This window comes from Tachypleus tridentatus, chromosome 6 (genome assembly GCF_004210375.1).
Source record: "Tachypleus tridentatus isolate NWPU-2018 chromosome 6, ASM421037v1, whole genome shotgun sequence".
NCBI classification, from domain to species: domain Eukaryota; kingdom Metazoa; phylum Arthropoda; class Merostomata; order Xiphosura; family Limulidae; genus Tachypleus; species Tachypleus tridentatus.
In genome coordinates this window covers 82,458,958-82,486,955 of record NC_134830.1, presented here as the reverse complement: position 1 = coordinate 82,486,955, position 27,998 = coordinate 82,458,958, and the positions used below count along the sequence as shown (strand labels likewise).

Below are 27,998 nucleotides of genomic sequence, written 5' to 3'. Positions count from 1 at the left end.
CTCCATGATATCTGGTAGTCAACTTGGAGTGAGCAACAGGAAAACAAGCTTTTCCAAATAAAACTCTATATTGGACTTCAGCTGTCTTGCTTCCTTGAGCATCGGAAAGAGGAAGTTGTTCTCACTAGACACTGGATTGGTCACAGTTTTTTAACTTGTCATTTTCTTTTATCTGGGACTGATGCACCAATGTGGTGTCTGTGTAACACTGAGGTCACAATAAGCCACATTTACTTTCTTGCTGTTGTTACAACTCTCAATGATGGCCTTCAATTGCTATATGCACAGTCTGCATTCTTAATTCTATTCCTATTTTGATGACTGACTTCTCCTCTCCCACGAGAAGAGCTTTCTCTTCATTCCTCATCCTTTTAAGGAACACTCCCTGAGTTGCTTGTCAAGACTTCCAAATCCTTTTCCACTTCTACCTAATACCCACCTTGGTGTGAATGCCTGTACATGGTGAGGGGACCTTCCAGAGAAGGTTCTGTTCTTTTAGTTTATCTCCTCTGGGATCTAAACATCCACCCACATGTTTGCTGTGCATGGTGACTCATGAAAGGGAAGAGAGGATCTTGGTGGCTGAGGGGTCCAACCCTGAGACACCACATTGGCCTTGAATTCTTGTAGACAGGTAGCCTTGATGTGGCCCTCCTAGGGTCAGTTGGCTAGCCACTTGGGCTAGGGTCAACCAAGTGCCAGTTTTGGATGTTCTCAACAGGTGTTGTGCACATTGCATCTGATGATGGTATTTGGGTATAGTGCTCACAAAACCCTGGCATTACTGCAGTGTCCTAGTTTGGCATTGTAGTGCATCTCCTTGAAGTGCTTCATGGTGGGTAGAGTCAGTGGGTACTGAAATATTCTTTTTTTAATTATAGATCCTCCAATAATGAATAAAAACGGACTAGAGGGACTTGTGGCTCTCCAAAGTCAGTTAATAAGCTTTGTTCTGGTGACATGTTGGTGGAAACATCCACATCTCAACACATGGACCCCTCATGCATTTGAAGGTGATTGGGGATATACCCATTGAGGTTACTCCACATGCTACATTGAATTCATCATGAGGAGTTATTGTTGAGAGGGATTTGGAGAACATCCAAGAGTCAGAGATCCTCACTGGTTTTTCCACCCAAGGAGTTTCTGCAGTGAGGTGCATCTCCACTTGCAAAGATGAAATTATGATCCTGACCAACATTCTTATTTTGACATTTACATCACTGTGTCCAATGACCACTATCAAGGCAGGTTACTTTGATTGAAAGGTAAGGCCATACATTTTAAACCATCTCAGATGTTTCCAATGTCAGCAGTTGGTCACTCAAAGACATCATGTTGTGGTTCCTTCATGTGTACTTGTTGCAGTAGCAAGGACCATGATGCCTGTGAGGGTGAAACAGTCCTTCATTGCATTAATTGTAATGACTCTCACCCATCCTACTTTCATTCTTGCCCTAAGTAGTTGGACAAAAAAGAGGTGCAGCATTTGAAAATGATTAAAACATTACTAATACTGAGGTTTGAAAGTTACTGTCCATCACTTTAGCTTAGACATATGCTGCTGCACTTTATTCTACTACTACAGTGGAAGTGCAGGTGTATCTCTCCACGCCTCCAAAAGAATCATTCTTAAACCATAAGAAAAGTCTTTTGACCTCCATTGTTAAGAAAGTTGATGAATCAATGTTAACACCCCTCTCTATCCCTAACATTCATTCCTTCCAGCAAACCCCTAGATCAACTTTCTTGTGTTCATGGTACAAACATTTAATTGGATACAACTTCTTCTGCCCAAAGATGCAAAATGATCATTCATTTATGCCCTCAGTCACTGGCAGCTTCTTTCAATGACAGAGACCTGCACAATCGACCTAGGGCAGGATCCATGAAGGCTACTCTGATACATTGGAACTATCAATGTTTAAATTGTAATCTGGATGGCATCAAAGCACTGATTGCTTCCTACTGTCCTGTATGTCTTTCCTTACAGGAAATATTTCTGAAACCTGCCAATACAGTCACCTTTCAACAGTTTTCTTTGTACAGAAATAACAGGTTGTGTGATGGACAAATGCATCAAGGGTGGCATTGTTAGTTGATCAGCATCTGCCCACCCTGTTTTTGCCACTCGACACATCCTCATAAGCCTTACCTGTCCGTATTACTGTGAGTTGTACAATCACTGTTTATTCTCTCTACCTGTCTCCTGAAGAGACCTATGATCAATCAGATTTTGATGCTTTCCTGGAACAGTTTCTCCCTTTTTAATCCTGGGGGACTTTAATGGACAAAATCCTCTTTGAGGAAGTTCTCATATTGATGGAGGGGGTTGCTTTGTGGAGTGTATGCTCTCAGATCACAACCTTTCTCTTTTCAATACTGTTCTTATACTTATTTTCATGCACCTTATTTTCTGCAATATCCTTGTCCATGGTGGAACCCTCCCTGCCACATGGCACGGAAGGCTCAAAAACAAGTCTTGGATACTTTTTGTAGGTATCTCACACTTTTGCACCATATTATTTCCAGCAGGCCTGTGCACATGCTCAGTGGGTAAGACATCAAAGCCAGAAGGAATCTTGAATTAAATTCACAACCAGCATTTTTTCTACCACCAGTTCCAAAGTCATGTGGGACAAGATTCAAAAGGCAGTATAGTTCTGTCTCCCTTTTGATCTTGCTTTCTGATGGCCAGGAGTAGCTGATGCCCAGAACATCATCAATACTCTTGGTGAGAGATTTTGCTGGGTATCCAGCACTTCTGCTTCATCCTCTACCTTTATAGCCATCAATACTCAGGCAGAACAATCATCTCTTTCCATTCAGGCTGATTGTCTCTGTTTATTATTGCTCCTTTACACTGGTGGAACTCAATCTGGCCCTTCATCGGTCTGGCAGTACATCAGTTGGACCTGATGATACACACCAGGAGATGCTACACCATCTATCTCCTGCTTTTGTTTTATCAGATCTAGTAAGATAATGTTTTTTCTGATGCCTGGCACCAGGTTTTTGTCCTTCCTTTCTCTAAGCCTGGGAAGGATCCCAAGATTCCTTCAAATTACTCTCCAATGCTTTGATGAGTTGTCTCTGTAAGACCTTAGAGAGGACTGTTAATACTCGGCTTGTTTGGTTCCTCAAATCAAACAACCTCCTCTCACCCACACAGTGTAGGTTCTGACAAAAACACTCCACCATGGACCAACTGATTTGACTTGAAATGTTAAACAGAGAAGTCTTTCTCAAACAACATCATCTTGTATCAATATTCTTTGACATTGAGAAGGCTTATGATACTTCATAGAGGTGTGGCATTTTGCAAGACCTACACTTATGTGGGTTACATAGCCCTTTGCTCATTTTTATTAAAAATTTTATAATGGCAGGTGATTCCAAGTTCATGTGAGTTCAACACTTTCCCGTTTTTTTCTGCAGGAATTTTGAGTTTCTTAGGGACGTGTTTTGAATGTCACACTTTTCAGTGTAAGATTAACGCCATCACTGAACAACTCCCTTTTACTATTGTAAATGGATTCTCTGTTGACGACTTTCACATCTCGTGTCAGTCATGAAACATGAGGTATATTGAGTGGCAGCTACAGACTGTCCTCAATCATTTACTGAAGAGGATCACAGCAAACAGTTTTAGCTTCTCTCTCTCTAAAACTGTTTTCATGCACGTTTTCCACCAATGAGGGTATTCACCCTGATCCTAAACTCCGTATTGGTGAAATTAAGCTACCTGTGGTCTCTGAGATAAAGGTCTTGGGGCTTATCTTTGACCTTTATACCACACATCAAGCAGCTGAGTCAAATGCACAAGAGCACTGAACATCCATGTCCTCTCTGCTACGACTTAGGGAATAGATCAATGTTTCTATGTTAAAGATATATCGTGCTCTTATTTAATGAAAACTGTTATGGGTCACTGGTCTATGGCTTTGCCAGGCCTTGGCAAAGTGTTTTTCTTCTCAGTGGGCTATGCTTTTTAGAACATATGATCTGCCATTGTTCCTTTTGGCCTTCATATTCAGGCACATTTGGATGAAATGGGTCTGTCCTTGGATAACATTGTTGTATCCACTTGTCAGCCCATACCACCATGGCTTATTACAGTCCCCAAATGTGACATATCTTTAAGTCATCTGAGTAAACCATACACTCCCAATTGGAAAATACTGTTTGTGATTTGCTGAAGATTTTTCGAACTATTCTTCCAATTGTATTTGTACAGATGATTTCAAATCATGTGACTGTGTGGGCTCTGCCATGGTTAGTTGTGGTTTGGTGGTGCATGCAGAATTTCCTGTACAGTTTGTGTTTGTTTGTGAACTGTATGCCATTTCTCTGGCCATAGATCACATAAAGCTAAGCAGTACTCAAATTGCACTATTTTTACTGCTTGCCTTAGTTCTTTACTGGCCCTGGAATCTCTTCATAATAGTTCTCACCCTGTTCTTGCCAATATTGTAAACCAACTGGCCCATTTCTCTTTAACATCTACTTTTATCCAGCTTTTCTGGATACTAAGCTATGTTGGTATTTGCAGGAATGGGCTTGTCAACACCGCAGCTAAATGTGTCTGCTCTGGCACTCTCACTGCTGTGCCTGTTCCATACATGGACTATGTTCCTGAATTGAAGGCTTGGCTCTGTGCTAGTTGGCAGTTGAGTTTGAGTAAGCAATGTGAAAACCAACTTTTCCAAATAAAACCCTCTATTGGAATTTGGCCATCTTGCTTCCTTGAGCATCGGTAAGAGGAAATTGTTCTAACTAGACTACATATTGGTCACAATTTTTATCTCATTGTTTTCTTTTATCTGGGACTGATGTACCAATGTGTTGTTTGTGTAACATTCAGGTCATAAGCCACATTTTACTCTCTTGCCTTTGTAATGACTCTCAATGATGGCACCATTTTAAATATGTTTTGTCCCAATGTTTATCCATAGCATTAGATAGTGTTATTTGCAATGGTGACATTGTCCATCTTAGAAATGTTTTTAGTTTTTTAAAAGGCCATTAATTTTTTAATGCTATTTAAGTTTTTTAATTTGCACATTATAACTTTTTTAATGTGATTCCATTTCAAGAATTAAAATACATCTAGTTCTAATTGAAATTGGAAAATGGCCAAAACATCAAATAACTCAAACCCAGGACTGGAAAGGTCAACTTTAGATGACTAACACTGCTGTTTGAACTACCTTTTAGTCATCCGAGTGAGGTATAATAATTAAAAGTTTTTCTACAAGTCTTTTAAAACTTGTATTACTTTACTTTCTGAAAATAACCATAATGTCAAATAACTTGAAACCAAGACTGGAATGGCCAACTTCAGGTTACTAACGTTGGGTTTTGAAGCTGTTGGTCTTCCTGGCGAGTTGTGATAATTATAATTATGCTACATAAAGTCCTCTACAACTTGTATTACTGTAGATTTTCTCTTACCTTTGTAGACTAATGTAAAAATTGGATTTAATGCTGTTTCTGTTTTTCAATCAAGAATTAAACTTTGCCTTGTTTTACCTTAATTTTCTTTTATGAATTTTGATAATTTTACTTTTAACTTTTTATCAGATGTTTGGTGCAGATAACCTAGCCTAGTTAAAAATATCTTTCAGAACAGCTGGTATGGGTATTAACACTTTTATTGGTAATGAGAAAACAACATTTCAACATTCCTAGATCTTCTAGGAAGGTAAAAACGTTCTCTGATTATCAATGAAAGTGATAATACCTCTACTAACTATTCTAAGATATTTTTATTTCATGTGGGTTTCTCATCATTAAGAGATAGCCCAGTTGCTTCATGCCATAAAATACCAAACTAACCAACCAGATGCTGAACCATAGAATCTCCTTCATTAATGAAGAACTTAACAACTAATGTAGGCTTTAAGAGACATAAATACTTTTTTTTCATGTGTATAGTAGTTCACATAAAATTCAGAACAGTTGTTTGAGAAGCAAAAGTAGAAATCTATATGATTAATAAACTGATAGACATGTTTATTGCACATTATTTGTGAATTTCATTTAGGGATACTTCATTTCTTTGAACAACTGTTTACTTCTATGATTTTTCATATATTCATTTTGCATACATTGAAAATTATGGTTTATGTCCAAGCATTTGTTTGTCTCTCCTTTGAAAAACTGTGCACTCAGGAAAACTTTAACATTGACTTTTGAAATGATGGGAGAATAGGCATAAATTACATTGATAGCAAATGTATGGAGCATCACCACAAGCAGAAGGTGATCCTCAATTGAGGAAGACACAGCTAGGTTGTGCAAGTAATGCTCAATGAAAGTATTGGGAGTTGTCCATATATTGACTTGGATAATCTTCAGCAAAAGGATGGCAAGCAGATAAAGACAGTTATGTTATGTATTTAGTTAAATAAACATTATTAGCCAGTAAGGAGTAACAGGAGAAAGTTCAAGGGAAGCAAAAGTGATTCCACAGTATGGACAAAGACCACCACAAAAGGAGTCAGTACTAGACATATAACAAAATGCACCAGTCGTAGATGATGATCCAGATGTGAAGGGGAGTATAAGTGGGAAATGGAGGGCTACAAAATAGGAGAGGTGGTGAAACAGTTGTATATATATTTGTGTGTGTGTGTCTATATATATATAAACACATACACACACATACATTGCAAACAATACATTAAATATAATACACTGTCAAATAATTATACAGTTTCAACAGTCATGACTATACAATAAAATCAATGCAAATAACCTTATGATCATAAAATTATATAGTATGTGAATGTTATCAGCCACTTTTGATATGGATTATTTTCAAATCATATTCTTGTAATGTTAAACTGTAATTAAGAAGACTCCTGCTTTGGTCCTTCTTTTCGTTAAAAAATGTCAATGGATTGTGATAAGTGTAAATAATAATTGGTTGTTGTGATGCAGATACACAAACATTGAAATGTTGTAAAACTAACACTAAAGCCAATGCTGTTTTTTCCACAGTTGACTAGTTTCTTTGATGACTATTAAACTTTTTAGAAAAATAAAAACAGGGTGTTCAATAACCTGTTATATGATTATAATAAAATGGGACCAGCAGCACAATCACTGGCATCAAAAGCTAATGCAAAAGTCTTGTCAAAGTTTGGTGCCATTGATACAGGGTAAGTGAACAATAAAGATTTGACTTGTTCAAAAGCAGATTGGCATGTTTCAGACCACTTGAACTTTTGATTTTTCTTTAATAGATTTGTTAATTTTATTAGTGATATCAACAATTTTTTTAAAAAACTTCCTGTGATAACCAGCCATTGCTAAAAATCTCAAACTTTTCTTGTTTGTTAGGGTTGGAAAATTTACAATGCAATCAACTTTGGCTTGAATCGGAGAAATTTGTCCATGACCCACTACATGACTGAAATAAACAACTTTGGCTTCAGATAAGTCACATTCTCCCAAATTTACATAGAGAGTGGCTTTTTTAAGCTTCTCAAAAACACTGTGAAATGCACTTAAGTGTTCTTCTCAAGTGTTACTTTAAATTATCAACAATATTATCAACATAAATTCCAACATTTGACAAGTGGTTAAGACATTGTTTTACCATTCGCTTAAAAGTTGCCTGAGAATTTTCATCCCAGAGAGAATAACATGGTAATGGTGTAATCCATCAGGATAAACAAAAGCAGAAATTTCTTTTGCTCTGTCAGTTAGAGTAATAGCTTAGGATTCCCTCAGCAGATCACAACTTGTGATATATCTGACTTCTCCAATCTTATGAATACAATCGCCCATTCTTGGAATTGGATAGGAATCTCTTTTTGTCAAAGTGTATACACTCTGAAAACCTGTACAGAATTTAACCAAACCATGAGATTTAGGAACCAGTACACAAAGTGAAGACCAGTCATTTTTACTGGATTCTGTAATGTCATTTTCCACCATATATTTCTTCACATGTTTTATCAGCCTTTATTGGAGATGCATGACAGAATGTTGCTTCATAGGGTAAGCATCACGTATATCAACATTATGAACAATAATGTTGGTTTGATTAGGAACATCTAGAAATGTACATTTATGTTCATAAGTAAACTAGCAAAATCTGCTTGTTGTTCCTAAACGTTATGTTAACTTAAAATATGGATTGTTAGGTAAGATTAGTTTAACAAAATTTTGAACGTAATACACTCCAACTTTGTCATGTATCGTAAAGGATACTTGGGGAGAAAGAGTTGAAATATCTATAGTTGTTTTTTTGTTAATTTTGTTGTTCTCAATTTGATGTATTTAGTAAATAGAATAAATCTAATCAGTCACAGTAGTAACACCTGTAAGATGATCATCTAAAATTCTCTAAGTGTATTTAAATTTATTTGTTTTAGCACAAAGCTACGTTGTCTTCACTGTAATGAGATGCACTCCAGATATTAGCATTTTCAGTGTTTAAAGTTATTATTGAATTTCCAAAGGGCAAATTAAGATTTTCTCACCCAGTCTTGCTTCTTTTTTTGTATAAAAGCCAAAGAAAGTAAAATAACAATGTTATAATAATGTTTTAAATCGTTATTCTAATTGTGTTATGAGTTAATTAACTAGTCTAAAATCCTATTTCAGTAAGTGCCATTTATTATTTATAACTGCAGTTAATATTACCTTGAATGTGCTTTATTGTATGTATTATGCTGCTAACACATAACATAAAACCTAGTGTTACATCACTGCACGAATACTGCATTTTATGCAGTAATCCCTGTAAGTGGTTAATACACTAAATTTTCAGTCCTTATTTGACAATGAATGTTGCATAAGTATAGGTCAATCAAGTGTAAAGTCTTTTTTTACATTATTTTTCAGAAATTTAAGTATTTGCTCAGTGGTAGAAAGAATTGAGAGTTTAATTTCTGTTAGGGTGACCACAAACACCTTGATTTTGTCAGGATAGTACCATTTTTTGATACTAAGAAAAGTTCTTAGGACACATGCCTTGGTTTTATGAAAATACTTCAGACTGTCAGTCACATCAAATCATAGTTATAATGGGCCTAATTTGACTTGCTCATCGTAATAAATCAAACTCTCTTCAGCTACATTTGGTGTGAAAAACAGATATGTTCCAGTTTGAATGTTGAAACAATTAGTGCAGTGCTAATTATTAAAACATGCCTTATGTAATCATGTTCTAAATATTATGATTATTTAATGAAAAGGACTCTTTTCATTCATTCTTCATAAAAATTATGTTGGAAAGGTTTCCAAGTAATGCTAAAATCTAAAAGTTGTATGTTTGAAAATATTTTGAATTCCTAAAGAAATCTAAGTGGCTTATTTTACGATAAATTAGATGAAGTAAAAAAGTAATTGGAATAATCTCATAAGCAGTGTCATTGTAGAAAAGCTAAATAAACTTAAAAGTAAATTAAATAAAAGTTAAATTATTTTAAGTTTGACAAACCTTTTTGACCTTATAGGCAAAATCTATATCGTAGGGATTATTTGGTATGGAAATCTGGTCACTCTCATCTCTATAAGTGTGAAAAAAATTAAAAACAATTTGATAAATAAACAGAAAATTTTGATATGCTGTAATATTTTATTTTACACATGTAAATGAAATGAATAAACAATTCATGCTTTCATATTAGAGCTATTCAGAAAAGTGATAGTCAGTTGTTTGTAGTTGTATTTTATGTATGCATTGACATGAAGGTGTTTGTTTTATTTACTTTTACAGTTAAAATTGAGCAGTCACCAGAAGGCTTGATACTTCAGTGTAGAGAAGTAAATGGTAATAAGCGAGTTGGGCAGTTCATAAAATGGCCAAGCAGTATGCAACCTTTAATGTGTGATGAAGAGAGAAATTCTTCTGTAACTCATGTGGACATGAATCCTAAAACTAACCTATCATTTGTTTGGGAAACCTGGGAAGCAGATTTGACAGATGTACAGTTTATGTAAGTACAAGCTATTCTCTAAGAAATGATTTATTATTATTGTTAAACATTTTTGTCAGTATTAATGAATAAGAAGTTATGAGTTAATAGATACTTTTATGCAATATTTCATTGTTATTTGTAGTACCAGATGCAGTAACTTTTTGTATTGATCCACAACTGTCTGTTGTGGAGATACAAGTGTAGAAGACAATGTTTGAAAGTTTTTTCACCTTTTGTCTTCAAGTCAGTGTGTGTGCTAAACTAAACTAACGTGGCAGGGGTTCAGTTTAGAGAGAGAGAAATCAGAAGAGTTCTCTCTCCAACTGGGGTGTTCAGGAACTTTGTAGTTCCTCTTCGTCCCCTTTCGTGGATTGTTATCAAGATTAAGTGGTGGTTTTTTTTTATTATTATTATTTTAATAAATTAATTATCGTTATTATTCTTGACTTTTTGGGTGGAGAATGTCTCACTAAATGTTCTTTTGGGTGGAGGCAAAGGCAGCAGTGGAAAGAAAGGCCGGGACCTGTCCCGAAAGGAAAAAGTTGGGCAGATGTGAACATGAATGTAATTCATTCAAATTCAGATCAAATCAAACGGCCTGATTCTGGATCTGGCAAAAAGGTTGCCTAGGCTGGGATCTAGAAATCCAATGCCTGAAGAATTTGATGTAGGGGGAAACAGGAGTGCCCCGAGAAAACTCACTTTCACACGACAGGCGCCGAAAGTTTTGCCTGTCGTGTGCTCTGTACCTGAAAAAAAGGAATTCATGTTAATAACATAGATTTTATTTATTTAGATTCTTTGTTGAGTGGATTGTGATTCTTGAAATATGTTGTAAGGTGATATGTATTTCGTTGGTGCACTTGATAATTTGTGTAGTGATGCCGTTAGTTTGTTTCTATTTTCTGCTTTTAGATAATATTTGAGAGAAAGTTCTGTTATTCTGTCTCTTATAGTTCGTAAATTACTAATTTGGTGTAGATAATTTGTTGGCGTAAAAGATGGTAAACTGAATGCAGATTTTAATATTTTGTTTTGTTGCACTTGGATTTTTTGGAGTGTGTTGTTTGACATATTGTATGTTACTTGACATCCATTACTCTATTAGTGGACGGATGTAAGCCTTATATATTTGTATAATGGTGTTCGGTCGCATTTCTATTGTTTACCAGTTATAGTCTTTAGATATGAAATCCTTTTTCTGATTGATGAGTGTATATTGTTTATGTGTTTTTCCATGTTAGTTTTGTGTCGAAAGTGACGCCAAGGAATGTGATGTTTTTGCTCATGTTAATGGTTGTGTTTCCAAGTGATAGTTTTATTTTTCTAGATTTTTTCTTTGCTTCTTTAGTTTTCTATAGAAGGTGATTGCTTGTGTTTTTGTCGGATTTAACACGACCCTCCACTTGTTGCTCCATGTTGAGACGTTGTTTAGTGATTCTTGTACGCGAGACATGGCTATTACTGGGTTTCTGAAAGTGCTCCAGATTGCGATTTCATCTGCGTATTGTGAATTGTGTGTGTATGTTAGATTTGGAAAAGGTATGTCACTGACGAAAATTATGTATAGAAGTGGAGAGAGGACTGATCCTTGGGGCACTCCTGCCGTTATATTAAATAATTTGGATATGGTTTTATTGACTTTTACTTGTGCTGTTCTATTGGTTAAAAAATTTGAAATCCATTTGACTATCGTAGGATTTATTTGTAGGTGATTTAGTTTGTATATGATGGCGTTGTGCCAAACACTGTCGAATGCTTTTTTGACATCTAGGAATACCCGATGGTTACTTGATTGTTGTTGTAAGCTTTGTAGATTGATTCGTGAGTGGTGTGAGGTGATCTGTTGTTTGTCTATTTTTTCTGGAGGCATTTTGAGATTCTGGAAGGATGTTGTTTGATTCGCAAAAATGGAGGAGACTGTTGGAGATAATTCTCTCCATCAGTTTGCCAAGACAGCTTAACAGACTGATGGGGCGGAAATTATCTGGATTTGTTCTGTTAGTTTGTTTCTTGGGGATCGTTGTTATGATGGCTTTTTTCCACGTGTCAGGGTAATACCGGTCGCTAGTGAAATGTTCATGATGTTTGTGAGGTGTTGTAGTAGGAGAGTGGAACTTTTTTGAGAATAATATTTGGTATTTGGTCATGTCCGGGGGAAGTGTTCTTCAAGTTTTTGATATTAATCTTTAGTTCGGATATGGTTATTTTTCTATTGATTGAATTTGAGTATGCTTCTAGTGTCTCTCCGGGAAATCCTGGTGAGAATGAAGCTTGGTTTGTATTTATGTAGTTGTTGACATGGTGTTGGTGTTGTGTGTCGAAATCTACTGAGTTTAAATCGCTAAAAGCGGATTTGTAATAGTCAGCTAATAAGTCAGCTTTCTCTTCGTCCGTCCTTGCGATTTTATTGTTGTGTGTGATGTGTTGTAGCATGCGATTTGTGTTTTTGTCTGAAGCAATACTCTTGAATTTTTTCCAGAATTCTTTTGGATTGTTCTTGGTTTTTTCTAAGTTTTTGCAGAAGTTATGCCAATTGTTTTCTCTGACTTTTTTAATTTCTTGTTTAATTTTTGTATTTGTTCTATTGATTTCTGTTTTAATGTGTGGATCGCGTGTGATGTAGTGTGTTCGTCTTAATTGTCTGCGTTTGATTATTAGTGCGTGAATTTCTGGTGTTAGAGTCCATTGAATAAGTGATTGTTTTCTTTTTGATTTAGGAATTGTGTTTTTTATGGCTTTCTTTATGGCTTCTGTAATTTGATCAACATAGTTGTCTAGTTATGTTTTGTTATTTACATGTTCGATTGGATGGGGTAGGTATGAGTCCAGAGAGGCATTAAAAGTGAGCCAGTCTGTTTCAGTGTAGGTGTATGCGGAAGGAGTCACGTACGCCACAGCAGGGTGGCGCGGGTGAATCATACATGACATGGAGAAGTGGTCACTGGTGATTTCATCATGCACTTTAAAGTTAGATATTCTGTTAACCATGTCCTTGGGTGCGATGATGAAATCGAGTACATTGTATGAGCCGTTAGCGGCTGAGAAGTGTGTAGGTGTATAGTTATTAATTAAGTGCATTTTATTGCTAGAGATAAAAATTTTTATGCACGATCCTCTGCGTGTATCTCTGTTACCCCTTAATTCTGTGTGCGGTGAATTAAAATCTCCAATAATAATTGGTTTAGGTTTACGATTAACACATTTTTGAAGGAAATTAATATCGATATCTTTGGTTGGTGAGCAATATATGGCTAGAATCGAATAGTTAGCGGTTGTTAAAGTGTATATTACAGAAAATGGTCTCATTAATGTCAGATTTAAATGAATCTTCTATCGAGATTAGATGCGATATTTTTGTACTAAAGTAAGTTATTATACCTCTGTTGTTTTCTGAGTGAGGTATGCTGTGTGAGATGAATCCGGGGATTGTGGTGTTTTGTTTCTCTGTGCAAAGTGTTTCTGAAACGATGATTATGTTGGCGTTTATATGTTTGTTTATGTTGTATATTTCTATCCTTTTGTCTTTGAGATTTCCTTGGCAGTTGATGTGTAAGATTTTAATGTGTTGTATCATTGTGTTGTTTTATTTACCTTGCGTGAATTTTGAGTGAAAGATGGTGTGGTTTGAGGTGAGGAAGGTTAAAATAATGACTTGCAAGGCTGCAAACAGCCTTGAGTGATTCGTGCCTCGATTCGAATGAGGGGAGATCACTCAATTCTATCAACATTGCTAGCAAGTTTGTGGTGAAATCTGTTGGGTTAAATGCTTGTGTTGTTTTGGGGCGTGTTACGTCCAGCGTAAATGCGTGTTGGTTGAGGTTGGCGTGTTTGATTTGCGAGTCGGTTGGAGTTGGTAGTAAAGGTTGTTTGGTGTTGTTTTGGTAGCCGTGGGTTTGATTATTGTTGTTCGTGGTTTTGAAAAGGAATCTGTTGCATATTTGGGTGTATTTGGGGCAGCCTTTGTAACTGGCTGCGTGAGGGCCCTGACAGTTAGCGCATCTAACTTGGTTACGCTCGTTAGGACACTGAGCGACCTCGTGAGATCCGCCACATCTAACACATCTGTCCTTGGCCATACAATTAGTTTTTGTGTGTCCGAACCATTGACATTTGTAACATTGGATAATTGCTTTTTGGTGTATTTTTTCCGGTTCGGTCGTGTGTCTTTTGAAAAATAAAAAGCAACCGTTTTTTAATAATTTTTCCTGATCGTCTTTTTTGTTAACGGTTACCTTGATCAGTAGCGTTTTTTGTTTCGTTCTGAATGAGATAATTCTGTTTGATGATGCAATGTCAAAGCTTTGAGTTGATAGTTCGTCAGTGATTTCATGATCTTCAATGTCGAAATCGACACCTCTGATTATGACTGTTAGTTTTGGTGTGTTGGTTTTTGGAGTAGTGATAGTAGCTTGAACACCGAAGGCATCCTTGGGCCAGTGGGCCAAAATATGCGCAAACTCTTGCGGTTCGGAACATTTAAGCATGACTCTTCCGTTAGGAAGACGTTTGATGTCTTTAAACTGAATGCCCGGGTAATAGGCCCTCAGTTGTTTGACAATCTGTGGAATGCGTGTTGTGTTGTTTACTCCTTCGATGAACAGAGTTTGGATTCTGTAGTTAGGAGAATTGTGTGTTTGTGTGACAGTGATGGTGTTCTTAGAATTAGTGGCAATGGTGGTGTTGTTAGTATTCAAGTTATTTTCGTTAGAGCAAGTGGCTTTGTCGTCGTTAACATGGGTTATGTTACTAGTACTTTGATTTTTAGTACTATTAGTAGCGTCGTTAAGGTTGGGGTTAATAGAATAGTGAGAAACTATACTTACCATGTTCTTTTTTTTTCTTCTTCTTCAGCCTCCTCTTGTTTGATGTCTCGTTTGTTTCCTGAAATTCTGGTCTTGGTGATTCTTCAGCTCCTGAGTGTTCACTTTCGGAACTCTCAGTGGAACTACTCGGTGATTCAAAGGCTGGTCCTTCGATTGCTTTGTTCAGCATCTCCATAATCTCTTTCTTTCGAAAGGGCTTTTCCGTTGGATCTTGTTGCTATCTTCCTTCGCTTCATATTGTTTTACTAGTCCTGATAAGGACTAAGGGCTTTTTGAGTAAAACTTTGTGCACTTCACCGGATACTTAGTCTTCAATGTACTTGTCTCGCAGCTCTTGACTTGCACGTCTGCTCTGCTTGACGGCGACCTTGAAACTCCGACCCCCCCAATGTGTGTGTAGTTGCTGACTGTCTTTTATAGTGTCCTGGCAGATTGTGGAGAGCATGTTGTGATTGGTTGGCTTATCACTGTTTCTGATTGGAGGAGAGATTTCCTGTAGATTCAACCAATGGCAGCCACAGGCTACTCACCTATAATCCAGAATCTCTGTTAAGTTATGGTTTAATAGTGTTAATATAAAATAATTCTTTGATATTTTTTTGTCTTCCAGAGTTTGTCTGTGTTGATGATTCTAGTTTTTTCCCAGTTTATTCTGTGTCCAGTTGGTGTGGCGTACTCTGCAATGGCTGAATTTTGTGTTGTCATGAGTCTTCTACTATCTTTATGTTATTTTCTTCTTGTCTGATTTTTTGTGTTGTCATGAGTCTTCTACTATCTTTATGTTCTTTTCTTCTTGTCGTGAGTTTTCTTCCTGTTTCTCCAATGCATGTACCATTGCAGAAACATGGAGTTTCATAGATGACGTTTTTGAGATTCTCTTAGGTGGGTCGCTGTTTGATTTTACCAGAATGGACTTTAAGGTATTGAAGGATCTCCACTAGACTTCTATGTTGAATGTTTTGGCTATGCATTTAAGTTTTTCACTAAAATGTTGTAGGTATGGTAGGTAAGTAGTGGTAATGGTGATAACTTTCTGATTTTTTCTTTCTGCCATGGTCTTCTTTAAGGAGTTTTTGATGGAGGAGGAGGAGGAGGTTTAACCATTCTGTTTAAAACGCTCTGTGATCTTTTGGCATTCTGCTTTGATGGATGTCTTATTGCAAATGATTTCTGTTCTCTTGTTTAGACATTGGATTTTACCATGTTTTATCTGTCCGTGTGGGTGGGTTTTCTGTATACAGTTGTGGTTTGTCTTGCTTGTTTGCTGATGAGTATGTCAAGAAATGATAAACTGTTTTGTTCCTCTATTTCCATAGTGAAGTGGATTATTTTGTCTATGGAATTGAGATGTTCTAAGAAGGCTCGTAAGATTTCATGACAATGGGACCAAATAACGAAGGTGTCATCGACGTAACATCTGTAGAAACTTGGTTTTATCAGTGTGGATGAAAGGGCTCTTTGTTCAAAATCTTCCATGAAAATGTCTTCTAGGATTGAAGAGAGTGGTGATCCCATAGCTAGACTATTTGTTTGTTCGTCGAATTCCTCATTGTATTGGATATAGGTTGATTGTAGACAAGTGGTTGTGAGTTCCATTATGGCATCTATTTTCATATCTGTTCTGTGTGGTAGAGAGTTGTCATTCAGCAGTTGTTTACTGGTGATGTGAAGGGTTTTTGAGGTTGTAACATTGGTAAATAGATCTGTAATGTCAAAAACTTAGCATAGTATCCTTGATGAGAAAAGGCAGAAAACTTTTGAAACTTTGTCTTCTATACTTGTGTCTCTACAACAGTCAGTTGCCGTCCATTCTACAAAGTTTCAACCTGATTCTAGCTATTTAGACAAATTTAACAGAATGCTAAAGTATAATGTAAACCTGATAATTATCAAGGTTGATTGTTATAACTGATTTCCTATGAGCATAATAATATTGATTAGCATCATTTAAAGTAATTAGTTAAATCAATTAAATTGATGAATGGCAAGAAAATAATGAAATAGTTTCCAGTTATTCCAACTATCTAGTAATCAAAGTTATGATTAAATTTATTAATGTCACAAAAATAACTGTCCAATCAAATTTAGTGTTTTTGAGTATTTTAAAGTTATTCCAACTATTCAGTAAACAAAATGTTGCCATTATGACTTTGTATTTTCTATTAACTTTGTTAAATTTAATTGAATTGTGTTGCAACTCGTGAAAATAATCAGTTAATCATTAATAAGGTTTCCAGGTAGTATTGTGTTCTATTATTCCAGTTAACCATACAATCAAAATATTGCCATTAAGCTCGTTGCTTTTAAGCATAAAGCTACAAAATAGGTATCAAGTAAATACCCAACACCATCTGAAGTGATATTTAATAGCTTTACATCCATTATTGTGAAAGTTTGAAGTTTACATGGAAACAAGTTTTGACACCTTCACACATTTTCTTCACTCTAACTTTTCTTTGCAAAAGAAACACAAACAGTTTAATGGCCATTCTAAATTCCCTGAGAATATTATATCAGTAAAGGGTTCAATTTGTAAATCAGCCAAAATGATGAATAAAACTAGAAATTATTTGGAAACTGGAATTGTAGAAATTTTGTTAGTTCACAAATTTCTGAAATTCAACATTTAAGGAGGTCATTATCAACTATATCATAGGATGTTATAAGACCTGAAGGGACTTGGAATGGTTGTTATAAACTGGACATGTTTCTCTTGTTCTAACAATGGTGGATGTAAAATTTATTTTTTTCCACACAATGTGCTCTCTATCCACCAGTTACCAAATCCCTTTTTATTGTTTTTTGTTTTTGCCTTTTTAAAAACCATTTCATTAGTATCTGTGATTAGCTAAATATGATTGACTAATGATCCTGACATTTAATCAATAAGCATATTAAACCAATTGCTGAGTGCTAGATTGCAATGTAAAATATCCACTGAAATGTGAATACGTATATAGCTACATTTACACACAACGTTCACATACCTGTAACATTTGCTTTTTTGATTTGTACAACAGATTGTTAGAAAGTAATTATTCTAATTTGGAAATGCATGTACATGGTGTTTTGTAACAGTTACAACATATAGGAGGGGTATAAATTTACAGTCTATCCAAAATTCTAAGTTTAGTATTACTATACATCAGGCCTTGGCAAATCCTGGGCACCAGGTCATCATGGTAACTGAAAATTTCATCAAGACACCTAGTATTTTTTCCCATTTTATTTATGCATAGGACTGTGCTAAATTAAACTTGAATCTAGAGTGGTTCTGAACTCTTGGAAGTCTGGAAATATTTTCTCATTTTTTGAGTCCTAAATCAAACTTTCTAGGATTTTGATGGCAGAGTGAGCACTTTGTTTCATTGGGAATGAAACACTGCAGTTTCACAACATGTCACTAATTTGCATCATTTTGCTTATCTTCTTTCTCTCCATTCAACAAAACTAACTCAGATGGGATAAAAGACAGGTAGTTCAGGTAATGGTTGTTGATACCACATGATTGTTAGAATGCACTTATTGCTATGAAAGTAAATAAATTTACACTGCCTTGATTTTCTATGTTGGTCTGGAAATCCAACTTGCATATATCAGAAACATATGGTGCTTGATATATATCTATATCAAGAGCCTATTGCTATGGGCTCAGTATAACATACGCTAGTTCATCTATACATTTGCACATCAAGTGTTTGCACTATAACTTTTTATACAGCACGTGTATTTTCACAAAATTTGGAAAACCTTTAGTTAGGAATTACAAGCATTTTGTAAACAAAAATAAGAGTTTTTAATGAATATTTTTACTAAAAATTTGTTAATGAAAATAAATCTGTTTCATTTCTAATTTGAGTACAAAGTGATTTTGTGATACAACTAAAACTTTTCTTCATCCCAAAAGTTTCAAATATTATTTGCCTAATCTCTAACACCTAAATACATTTGTTTTCAGTTAGACTTTGTATGTTATTTTCTTACTCTTCCTTTGTGGGGTCTGTCACTTGACCAACCTTGTAGCCATCATAAAATAAATTATACTTTTTTCAATCTACAATGACTACATATAACAAGAAAATACAAATGTTTAGTCTAAGTAGCTTGAGTCTCATAATGCTACATGTTTACACACACACACACACACACACACACACACACACACACACACACATTTTATTATTATTATATTAATCCTCCAGTTATGCATTGTCACCGTGCACATACACTCATGTTAGGTTTACAGTAATATAAAACTGACCTTTAGTCTTCTGTCTTGTGTTTTAATGGACTAGTATTTTGTAGTATCCAGTCACATTTCAGTTATTATACATTATAGGGGCTCTGTAGGAATATTGGTCATAGTAGAAATATCTCATTTGCCTTTTTCTGTATCGTATACTGTAGTGAAGTGCCATATTCTGTCATTCATTTTTGAACCACAATTGAAACTAATCCAGCTAAAACTGTAAATTTGTTCATCTTTAAGCCTATTTTCAGGAGTGTAAGTCAAACTGTTTGCACAGTGTTCAGTTAGATTTGTTAACATGAAGTTAATGGTGTATAAACATATTTGTTGTTAATGAGATTGTTATACTGGTTGTTTCCAGCTACTTGTTTATGATATGTGTAATAAATGTCCATGTTATGTAACCAACTAACCTCGGTTTCATGAGAAATTTGTATATATTTTTTGGTTTTTTTGTTAGGACATAATAAATGGTAACTAGGTCATAAAATCTATTGAAGTTGCTGCTTAAGTAACCTTGAACTATTGTAAGTACACCCATTTCTTTTTCTGGAACATATAATGCTTGGATTGTCAAAGTAATTTAAAATCACACACACGTCTTTATGAAGTGGAATTATCTGATGTGATTTTGACATACAGCTGTGAGATAGACCTTTTTAGCAAACTTGTGCCTTCCCTGAAATATACATTGGATACAAAAAAAAGTTATGATTTGCATAATATGTTTCTCCTTTTCTTGGTCAGAAATAGTTTTTGAAGGGTAAGCTATAAGATTTTGTAATGAGATTTAAAAAAGAATGAAGAAATACTATAATAATGTTGCACTAAGAGAAATTGATATCATAATTGTTTTTAAATTTCATTTTACTTAAGTAATTTTTGAAGCCTTTTACTGCTGCTGTATTTATTCTGTCATTAAATTTAGTTTGTAATAAATATATAAAAACTGTCTGCTGTTGTATTAAAAAACAGAAAGGAGAAAATATGTGACACATTCTCTCTCTATTAATTTGACAGAATATAGAAAGGTTGTAGAATTTTCTAATACTCCTAAGTTTGTGTTTCAAACTTTAAAGTTGAAATTATATATTGCATTCACTCATCTCGATTCTTAGAATCAAAACTCTCTACTGTATAAAGTCTTACTTTACAATTAACATTATAATAAATTCAAAGGAGTCAATAACTAGAGCAGTAAACATTATTGTGTTCCCATCTTTGAGATGCCCAACAGTGTTGCAAACTTAGATTGATAATTCGGACAACTGGTCCCTTGGTAACAAAATGCTTAATAACCAGAATTGCTTTTGTTTCATCTGAAAACATATCTTATACAGGGTACAAAACACCAACTGTTGGATCATGAAATAATAGCCCCATTGACCAACATCTTGATACTAGGCTCTCCATTAGAGGATATTCCTAATGAGAAATTGGGCATTTGTGTGTATATTTTCAAACAGTTTTCCAGTATTTTTGACATAAACCTATGTTAATTTAGCAAAGCACATTAAAAGAATTCCTGTACATAATCTTGTGTTTATGAAAGCAGATAAAGCTTTGAACAGCAAATAACATGTGCATTATTTGTTCTCAGTGTTTGAAACACATCCTTTTGGAGTCCTTGCTGTTGCCCATTTAAACAAGAGAGAATTTTTGTTGTGTTGTAAAGTTTATTCGACACTTTACTCTGAAGGAAAGGGAATTCCAGTCACATGAACCAAAGAAGAAAAATATTATTTATAATATTATTTTATAGAAAACCCCACTTGAACTTTAAAAATATTTTTTCATCATTTTGCAATATTTATAGTACATGTGCAGAATTATTTGCTATCAGCAATATATGTAATGGATCAGGAAAATTTATTATTTCCAAACAGTGGCGTTGTTTGAGATTTAATAGAAACAACTTTCTTAATGTAGTGATGAAATTAATACATGAAACCTTAGAGATGTAAAATTAGCATCAGATAATAATCAGGCAGAACCCATTACTGTCATTACAAGAGATAAAATGTGAACTTATTCAGCCATTCCCATAAGAGCAAGTGCTTCGTGTGACCACAAAATGATGACATCTGGAACCCTAGTTAATAACAAGTTTAGTTTCCTGCTCCTGTGTACATTCATAACAGTTAAATTGTTTTTCTATCTTTTGGTCTTTTCTTCTTTTACAAGAATTGTTTGAACTAAAAAATGACAGTTTTATCTTTTAACTTCATGATAAAAAATAATTGTAAATTCATGTGGCTATTGAAAGAAGACCAATGAGATGTATGGATACTTGAAATTCTTTTTAAACTCATGAACATTTCTTATGCATTCTCCTTACATTTTTTGTGTCAAAGGATTCTGCATATACTATTACATGAATGGCCCAATCTTGTCATTTGGCATATAACACTTTGATTCTACAGGGTGTTCGGAAAGTCACTGCAGTTTTGAGAGCAGCGATAACAGCATTAAACTGGTCTATTTCAAGCCAGCAACTGATAGAGGTATTTAGAAACAAAATAAGAAGGATCCAAGCCTGTATGGATGCCAATGGGGGTCACTTTCATCATTGTTTATAACTGTCATTCATATTTACCTCCTGTATTCTATATTGTAACATGTCTGTTAATAAATATATAAGTGCACAGTGACTTTCTGAACACCCTGTACCTTCATAAACACTGTGTAGATGGTTCTTTCTCTTTTGGGAATGTGTGCATCACTTGAATCCTTTATTCCTTTTGGATAAGTACACGAGGTCCCTTCAGTGGTTTTTATGCAACTAGTGGATCATGAACAACAATTCAGTATAATCCCTAGTTCCATATTCAGTATCACTGTATTTTATCTTGAGGGTTGGTTAGGTTGGTACAATACTAAAATATGGGTTCTTCTGCCAGTACCTTATCTATAAATCTGTTTCTTCACAGATACCTTGCTTCAGGAATGGGTTAATATCTCAACTGTCAGGAACTCTAGGGTGTACACAGAGATGATGAGACTTCCCTACACAATGTTTTATACCTTCTTGGTGTTCAAAAGGCAGTGTTTATGGTCTGGTCTTACTAAGGGGAAAATAGGCTTCACTCTGACACTTCCATGGTGGTGTCTAGCATTTTTCATCAAGAGGGAACTTGGTTCAGGACTCTTTGTTCTTTAACCATGGATTTTCTTTCTTGAGACTACTACTATCATCTCACCCTACTAGCTTGCCATGTTCCATGTGCGATGACTGTTATGGGCAGGCTGGGAGGCTAGCCATTGGAGTTTTGACTATTACTACCAGTTACAATTTATTTATATTAAGTGAGGATTACAGTGGATAGAGCACACAAGCACTAACTCGAGGAAGTTTACAGTTAAAGTAAAGGATCGGACTTTAAGACCAAGATTTAAAACAGTGAACCACTTAATGTACTTTTCATAACATTCTTTGTTACAATCAGTTTGTAGAACAACTTGAATTAAACTAACATAACTGTTGATATTCCTAAATCATATTTCCAGTGGCATTACTAAATTCAGTTGAGCACTTGTTAGCTGTAATATTTAGTGCTATGGAAGGTGGCAATGTATTACTTGCAGAGAACTTAGGCAAGAAACTCTAGGTAGCTCTATCACTAGGGTAGTCATCTTTCATCTGGGTGAACCTTCATTCTGTATTAACTGCAACAATGGCTGGTGAGTCTTCTGACTTGACTTTTGACTTCTTGATTGTTTAGCTTTAGATTTCTTTGACTATTTGATTTCTGAATGTATTTTTGAGCCTCAAACAAGGCTTTTATACTAAACCATTGTTATTCCTACATTCTTTTAAATAGTGTACACAAATCCCCACAATAGATCTGAAACTTAATTGGTTATTTTGCCTTGATCATTTTATAGTTCTTGAAAACAGAATGAAAACCATTTGTTCACTGATTGCAGATAAAGATAAGGTTGTATGCAGCCTTCTCACATGTATCCTTACACACATTTTTTGACATGTATACTTATTCCTTTCTTGGCAAGTTTTGAATATTGTAATGTAAACATTTGTTATAGCTTTTTCACTACTGCAGTAGTGCTAGTCTGTAGGTAACAATCTAATTTCCCTTCTCTAATGAAGCATTCATGACCTTACTCATAACCGCAATAGCATCATTGGAAAATAGTACAGACACTGACATTTCCCAGCACATCTCTTTTCAGTCAAGTATCGTTATGTAACCTTTGTGAGCAAATATCACTCTTCTCCATATTACATAAATTACTCAATACTTGAAGCATTTAAAAAAGCCAAGAAATGCTGCAAATGCTTCACTGCTCTCTCTTGGTAAACCTTTGGTGGAGTAACAAACTACTACATTTACTCATTTGCTTTTAAACTATTTTCATACTTAAATTGATTTTTAACATATATATATACTCCGTTCATTTCTACTAAAAACATCAATCATGTATACTTCACTCGTGTGATCTAACAACAGTTAATATATTCTATAATATCTAAAAATAAGTCATAGAGATCAGTGTCATGCTTTTTCTCATTATATCATATCTACTTACATGGCTGCCTCATATAAAACCATAAAAAATTAATATCTTGTAACTGGATTATTATGAGTTCATTACTACTGTTATTACATCAAATTGAAGACGATCATATTAGAATCAGTTAATGTGTTCTCTCTTCATTTTTTTCAGATATTCTAATCACTCTATCTTCTTTTAGTTTTCTTGTCTTTAGAACTCATAACAGGAAAAAAAAATACTGCTTCATCATTATTTAATGATAAAACACACAGGCTTTCCGTTTGGCCCAGTGTTCAGAGGGTTGTATATGGTAGTTGCATATTATGGCTGTATCTTAAATTAACTATCTATATATAGGGCATCCAAACTTATTATCATTGACCTAATATGTCATGACCAGGTTTGGAATCATTTGGATTTCTCATTGTGAACTGAAGACATTGTAAATCACTCTTGCACTTTACTTTTAATGTGCACTTTATTATCTCATGCACTTAACTATCTCACACATACTTCAGTTTGTTGTCTAACACATTTGCTCTCGAGTTGTTTTCCATAAATTGAATAGTGTATCCGTCATTATTGCAGTGTCATAGTTTTGGCTCTCTTTCTATCTGTCCTCTATTGATGTTAAGTCTTGTCTGTTGGTGTCACTTCATAACCGAACTAATCATATTGTACGAGCATTTGGTTCTCAAACTTATCATCACCTTCTTACTAATTCTCACTCTAGTCATCTCTGATTTCTCAAACTTTTTGTTGGATTATTTTTCTAGTCCTATTAATTTTTCATAATAATTTTGTTTTATAATGTTCACTTTATAATCAGCTAGCCTCACCATTTGCTCAAACTAGTTTGAATTTTGTCATCAGTCTATAAGTAATCAATCTTCTAACTAATTAGATGTCACCTTCACATAATTTTACCACTTCAGTGGTCTCTGAGATATCCTTCTGGTGTTGCCTGGTTTTCTCTTTGAATTTACACAGGCCATCTAACTTCCAAAACTTCATGAAGGTCAATTTCTCATTTACTGTGTGTAACACTTACTAGTACTGCTACCAAGCATAATATCACCACTGAATTATTCAGCTTTCACTTATCCAGTTTATTCTGCTGAAGCTCTTAAATGGTCTACATTGCTGTTGAAATTATTTGATACTTAACCCTGTTCTCATGTGGAACAAGCCTCAAATTTGCTCTAATATGCCTGCCAGTCTCTTAAAATCTGAACCTATATTTTATACTCTGATTAACTGTGACTCTTTGATAGTTAAACAGTTCTTACCAATCGGATATTCTTATATTTAGCGGGATTCCTATATACTTAGTTTTACTTCTAAAACTACATGGTAACCCAATCCCTTGACACAAACAGAACTATTTCTAGCCAATCTGAGGTATCTGCTATTCTAGAATCTAACTACTTCAGTCTGGTAATGAAATTGATATATGTTTAACTTAGGATATACCACCAAAAAGGTGAGTTCATCTTTTACATTAAACAGCCAAGTTCCTGGGGTCTTTGTTTAATAGGAGTAAAATGTCTTAGAGATTATTACTCTCTTCTTACATAGTTCAGCTATCCTATCCTTAATTCTTGCAAACATTACATAATTACAAATCATAATAGGCACTGAATAGATCAATGAATTAGGATTGCATTCTCTAATAGGACCTTCTATACATCTCAGTATATCTTCCTCTGCCATTTCTAAATACATATGCTGATAGAATGGTTTAATGTTAAGGGTATGATACTATACAACTTAAACATTATATCTCCTGCTTTCAAAGATATCTCTATAAACATTCTTAGTGTATCCCTCACTGCAACTGTCTTTACATCAGCCTCTTCACTATGCATAGGGATTACAAACTGTAAGTGTGGAGATAATTTTCTCTCAATTTTGTCTAATACTTTTTCTAGCTCAGTTGGAGGTATAACGTATGAATTCAACTTCCTACCAGCAGATATGTACAATGCTTGAACTAACTTAGTTAATTCAGTCCTACTATTTTCAAACATGAACAATAACTGTTGTAAATTATTCTGAATCATGGAATTGAAAACTAACATTTTGGTTCCTATCTTATGAAGTACCTAGTATGTGTCAAGGCATTAGTAATATTTACTAGCACTCTAGATAATTTCCTGATCTCTTGGTCATGTAACTCAAGTGTCTGACTTAACAAATTCATTATAATTGCCTGTTCATCTATTACATGAACCATTTCTCAAAATATCTGTCTGTGATATCTAGAGAAATAATTCATACTGAAGTGGCCAACCTTGCCACACTTGAAACATTGAAAGCTCTCTTGTTTATTTTGCTGGCCTGGCCAGTTTACTTCTTCAGTTCACTCTTACTTACTATGCTTGCTACAGAATGTTGAAGCTTGTATATCTGTGTTTCTCTTAGCTCTTCCTAAGTAGCTACCTTGATTAAATCTAGTAATGTTGCTTCTAAGGTATTTACTTGGCTGAACTGCACTAATAAATAAAACTTGCTCATAATCAGATTTTATTATGCCTTGCATCATTACTTTATTTTGGTGCCTGTAATCTCTGTGCAATCTGTTTCTCAGTTCTTGCAACTTCTGCCCAAATGCTTGAAGAGACTCATCTTGCTGTTCAGTTAAATAACATATTTGTGTTAAAATTGTATTTGGTGTAGCTGCCTTACTTCTGTAGTGGTGCTAGTCTGTAGATAATCTAATTTCCCATTTCTAATGGGGCATTCATGACCTTTCTCATGATCTTAATAGCATTGTTTGGGAAATAGTAACACAAATGTTTCTCAACAATTTTCTCTTCTTGGTCAGTCATTGTCATATAGTCTTTTTTATCCCTCTATAAGCATGTATCACTCTCTATAATGCATGCAATTGCTCAAACTTGAAGCATTTGAAATACCTAGAAATGCAGCATTTGGTGGACTACCTTGCACAACCTTGGTGGTAGATCAAATTCTCAATCCAAACATATTCTCTTAAAAATAGAAGATGCATTATGAAGTTTTTCCTTTAGATTGTCTCTCATTTTGAAACATTAAGAATTGTTTGGTCTCTGGTACCTCACGTTTTGGTTTTGGCAATAGATGCATCAAGGTGGGATAGGATTATAACTCTAGCCCTTCCCACTGATTTGTATGTTACAAAATGTACTAGCTATGGTTCATTCCAACTCATTTTTGGATTTTGTTGATAGGATTGGATTTACAGCTAAATCCTATTTTCTGCTTCTATGGTATCTTCATGAGTGTGCACATTTTCCACTTCTTCTTTGACTATCTTTACAGAGGCAGCCATGATTGATACTGTACACTCACCTATCCAGAAACTCAAACTTCTGGTATCAAACAGCATTGAAGTTTAATTTCTATGGTTGCCATATATTTGTCTCAGTCTTTGTTTAATCCTGCAGTGGATATTTATCAATGGAATGGCACACATATTAGCAATGGTGTATTAAAAGGAGGTTAAACTCACTATGATCAGATGTGCCAATCATCACTTGTTTCTAGATCTGGCTCTTTGACAAAGGAGGCTTGGCATGGCCAAGCGTGTTAAGGCGTGCGACTCTTAATCTGAGGGTTGCGGGTTCATATCCCCGTCACGCCAAACATGCTTGCCCTTTCAGCTGTGGGGGCATTATAATGTTACGGTCAATCCCACTATTCATTGGTATAAGAGTAGTCTACGAGTTGGCGGTGGGTGGTGATGACTAGCTGTCTTCCCTCGAGTCTTACACTGCTAAATTAGGGACGGCTAACACAGATAGCCCTCGAGTAGCTTTGTGCGAAATTCAAAAACAAAAAGACAAATCTTTGACAAAGATTTTGCATCTTCCATAATTACTGCATATAAGGCAGCCTTACTGACAACACTTTGATACTTAGAATAAAAAATTCTTTGAGTCTTAAGTACTCTCCAATTTCTTCATGTCATTTTGGATTTTTTGTCCTGAATGACTACTTCAGTTATCTAACTGCTATATTAAGTTGGCATTACACATTCCTTCTGAAGACCCCTTTGAGAATTTAGCCTCATGTACTATGTATTGCCTTTCCCTGAAGGTTTTATATTTTGTTGCTGATTCCCTACACATGTTACCAGTCAGAGTGACTTGCATTGATTGTGCACAAGATGCTTTATCATTCTATCTTGTTTTCAGATCAGTTTTTTATTTTTATTTTTATAAGACACTGGCAGCTAGGGAAGGAAAAAACCCTTATCACTGATTCATTTAATCACTGTTTTTAATGTTTCAATCATTATTGGTTTAGGGCATTGATCATGGAAGAGCACAATTTCTTTTACATCTCCCTGTAATTTAAGAAACAAGAAGAATTTACCTTGTGTGTTTGGTTGGGTAGTGAAAATGGATGTTCATAATTCCAGATCAGATGAGTTCTGTTTACTCATATCAAATACGACATATACGATCCCATCATTCTGAGATTGAA

At 35.0% G+C, this 27,998-nt stretch overlaps 1 protein-coding gene across 3 annotated transcripts in view; it reads left to right on the top strand.

The window, feature by feature from the left end:
* The window catches only part of LOC143252922 (uncharacterized), a 145,791-nt gene that overhangs the window by 6,691 nt on the left and 111,102 nt on the right, over positions 1-27,998 (top strand). For all 3 annotated transcript variants that reach the window (XM_076505791.1, XM_076505793.1, XM_076505792.1), the window contains exon 2: positions 9,737-9,956. In XM_076505791.1, the coding sequence (XP_076361906.1) occupies positions 9,737-9,956 (220 nt within the window). The remainder of the gene's footprint in view (positions 1-9,736; positions 9,957-27,998) is intronic.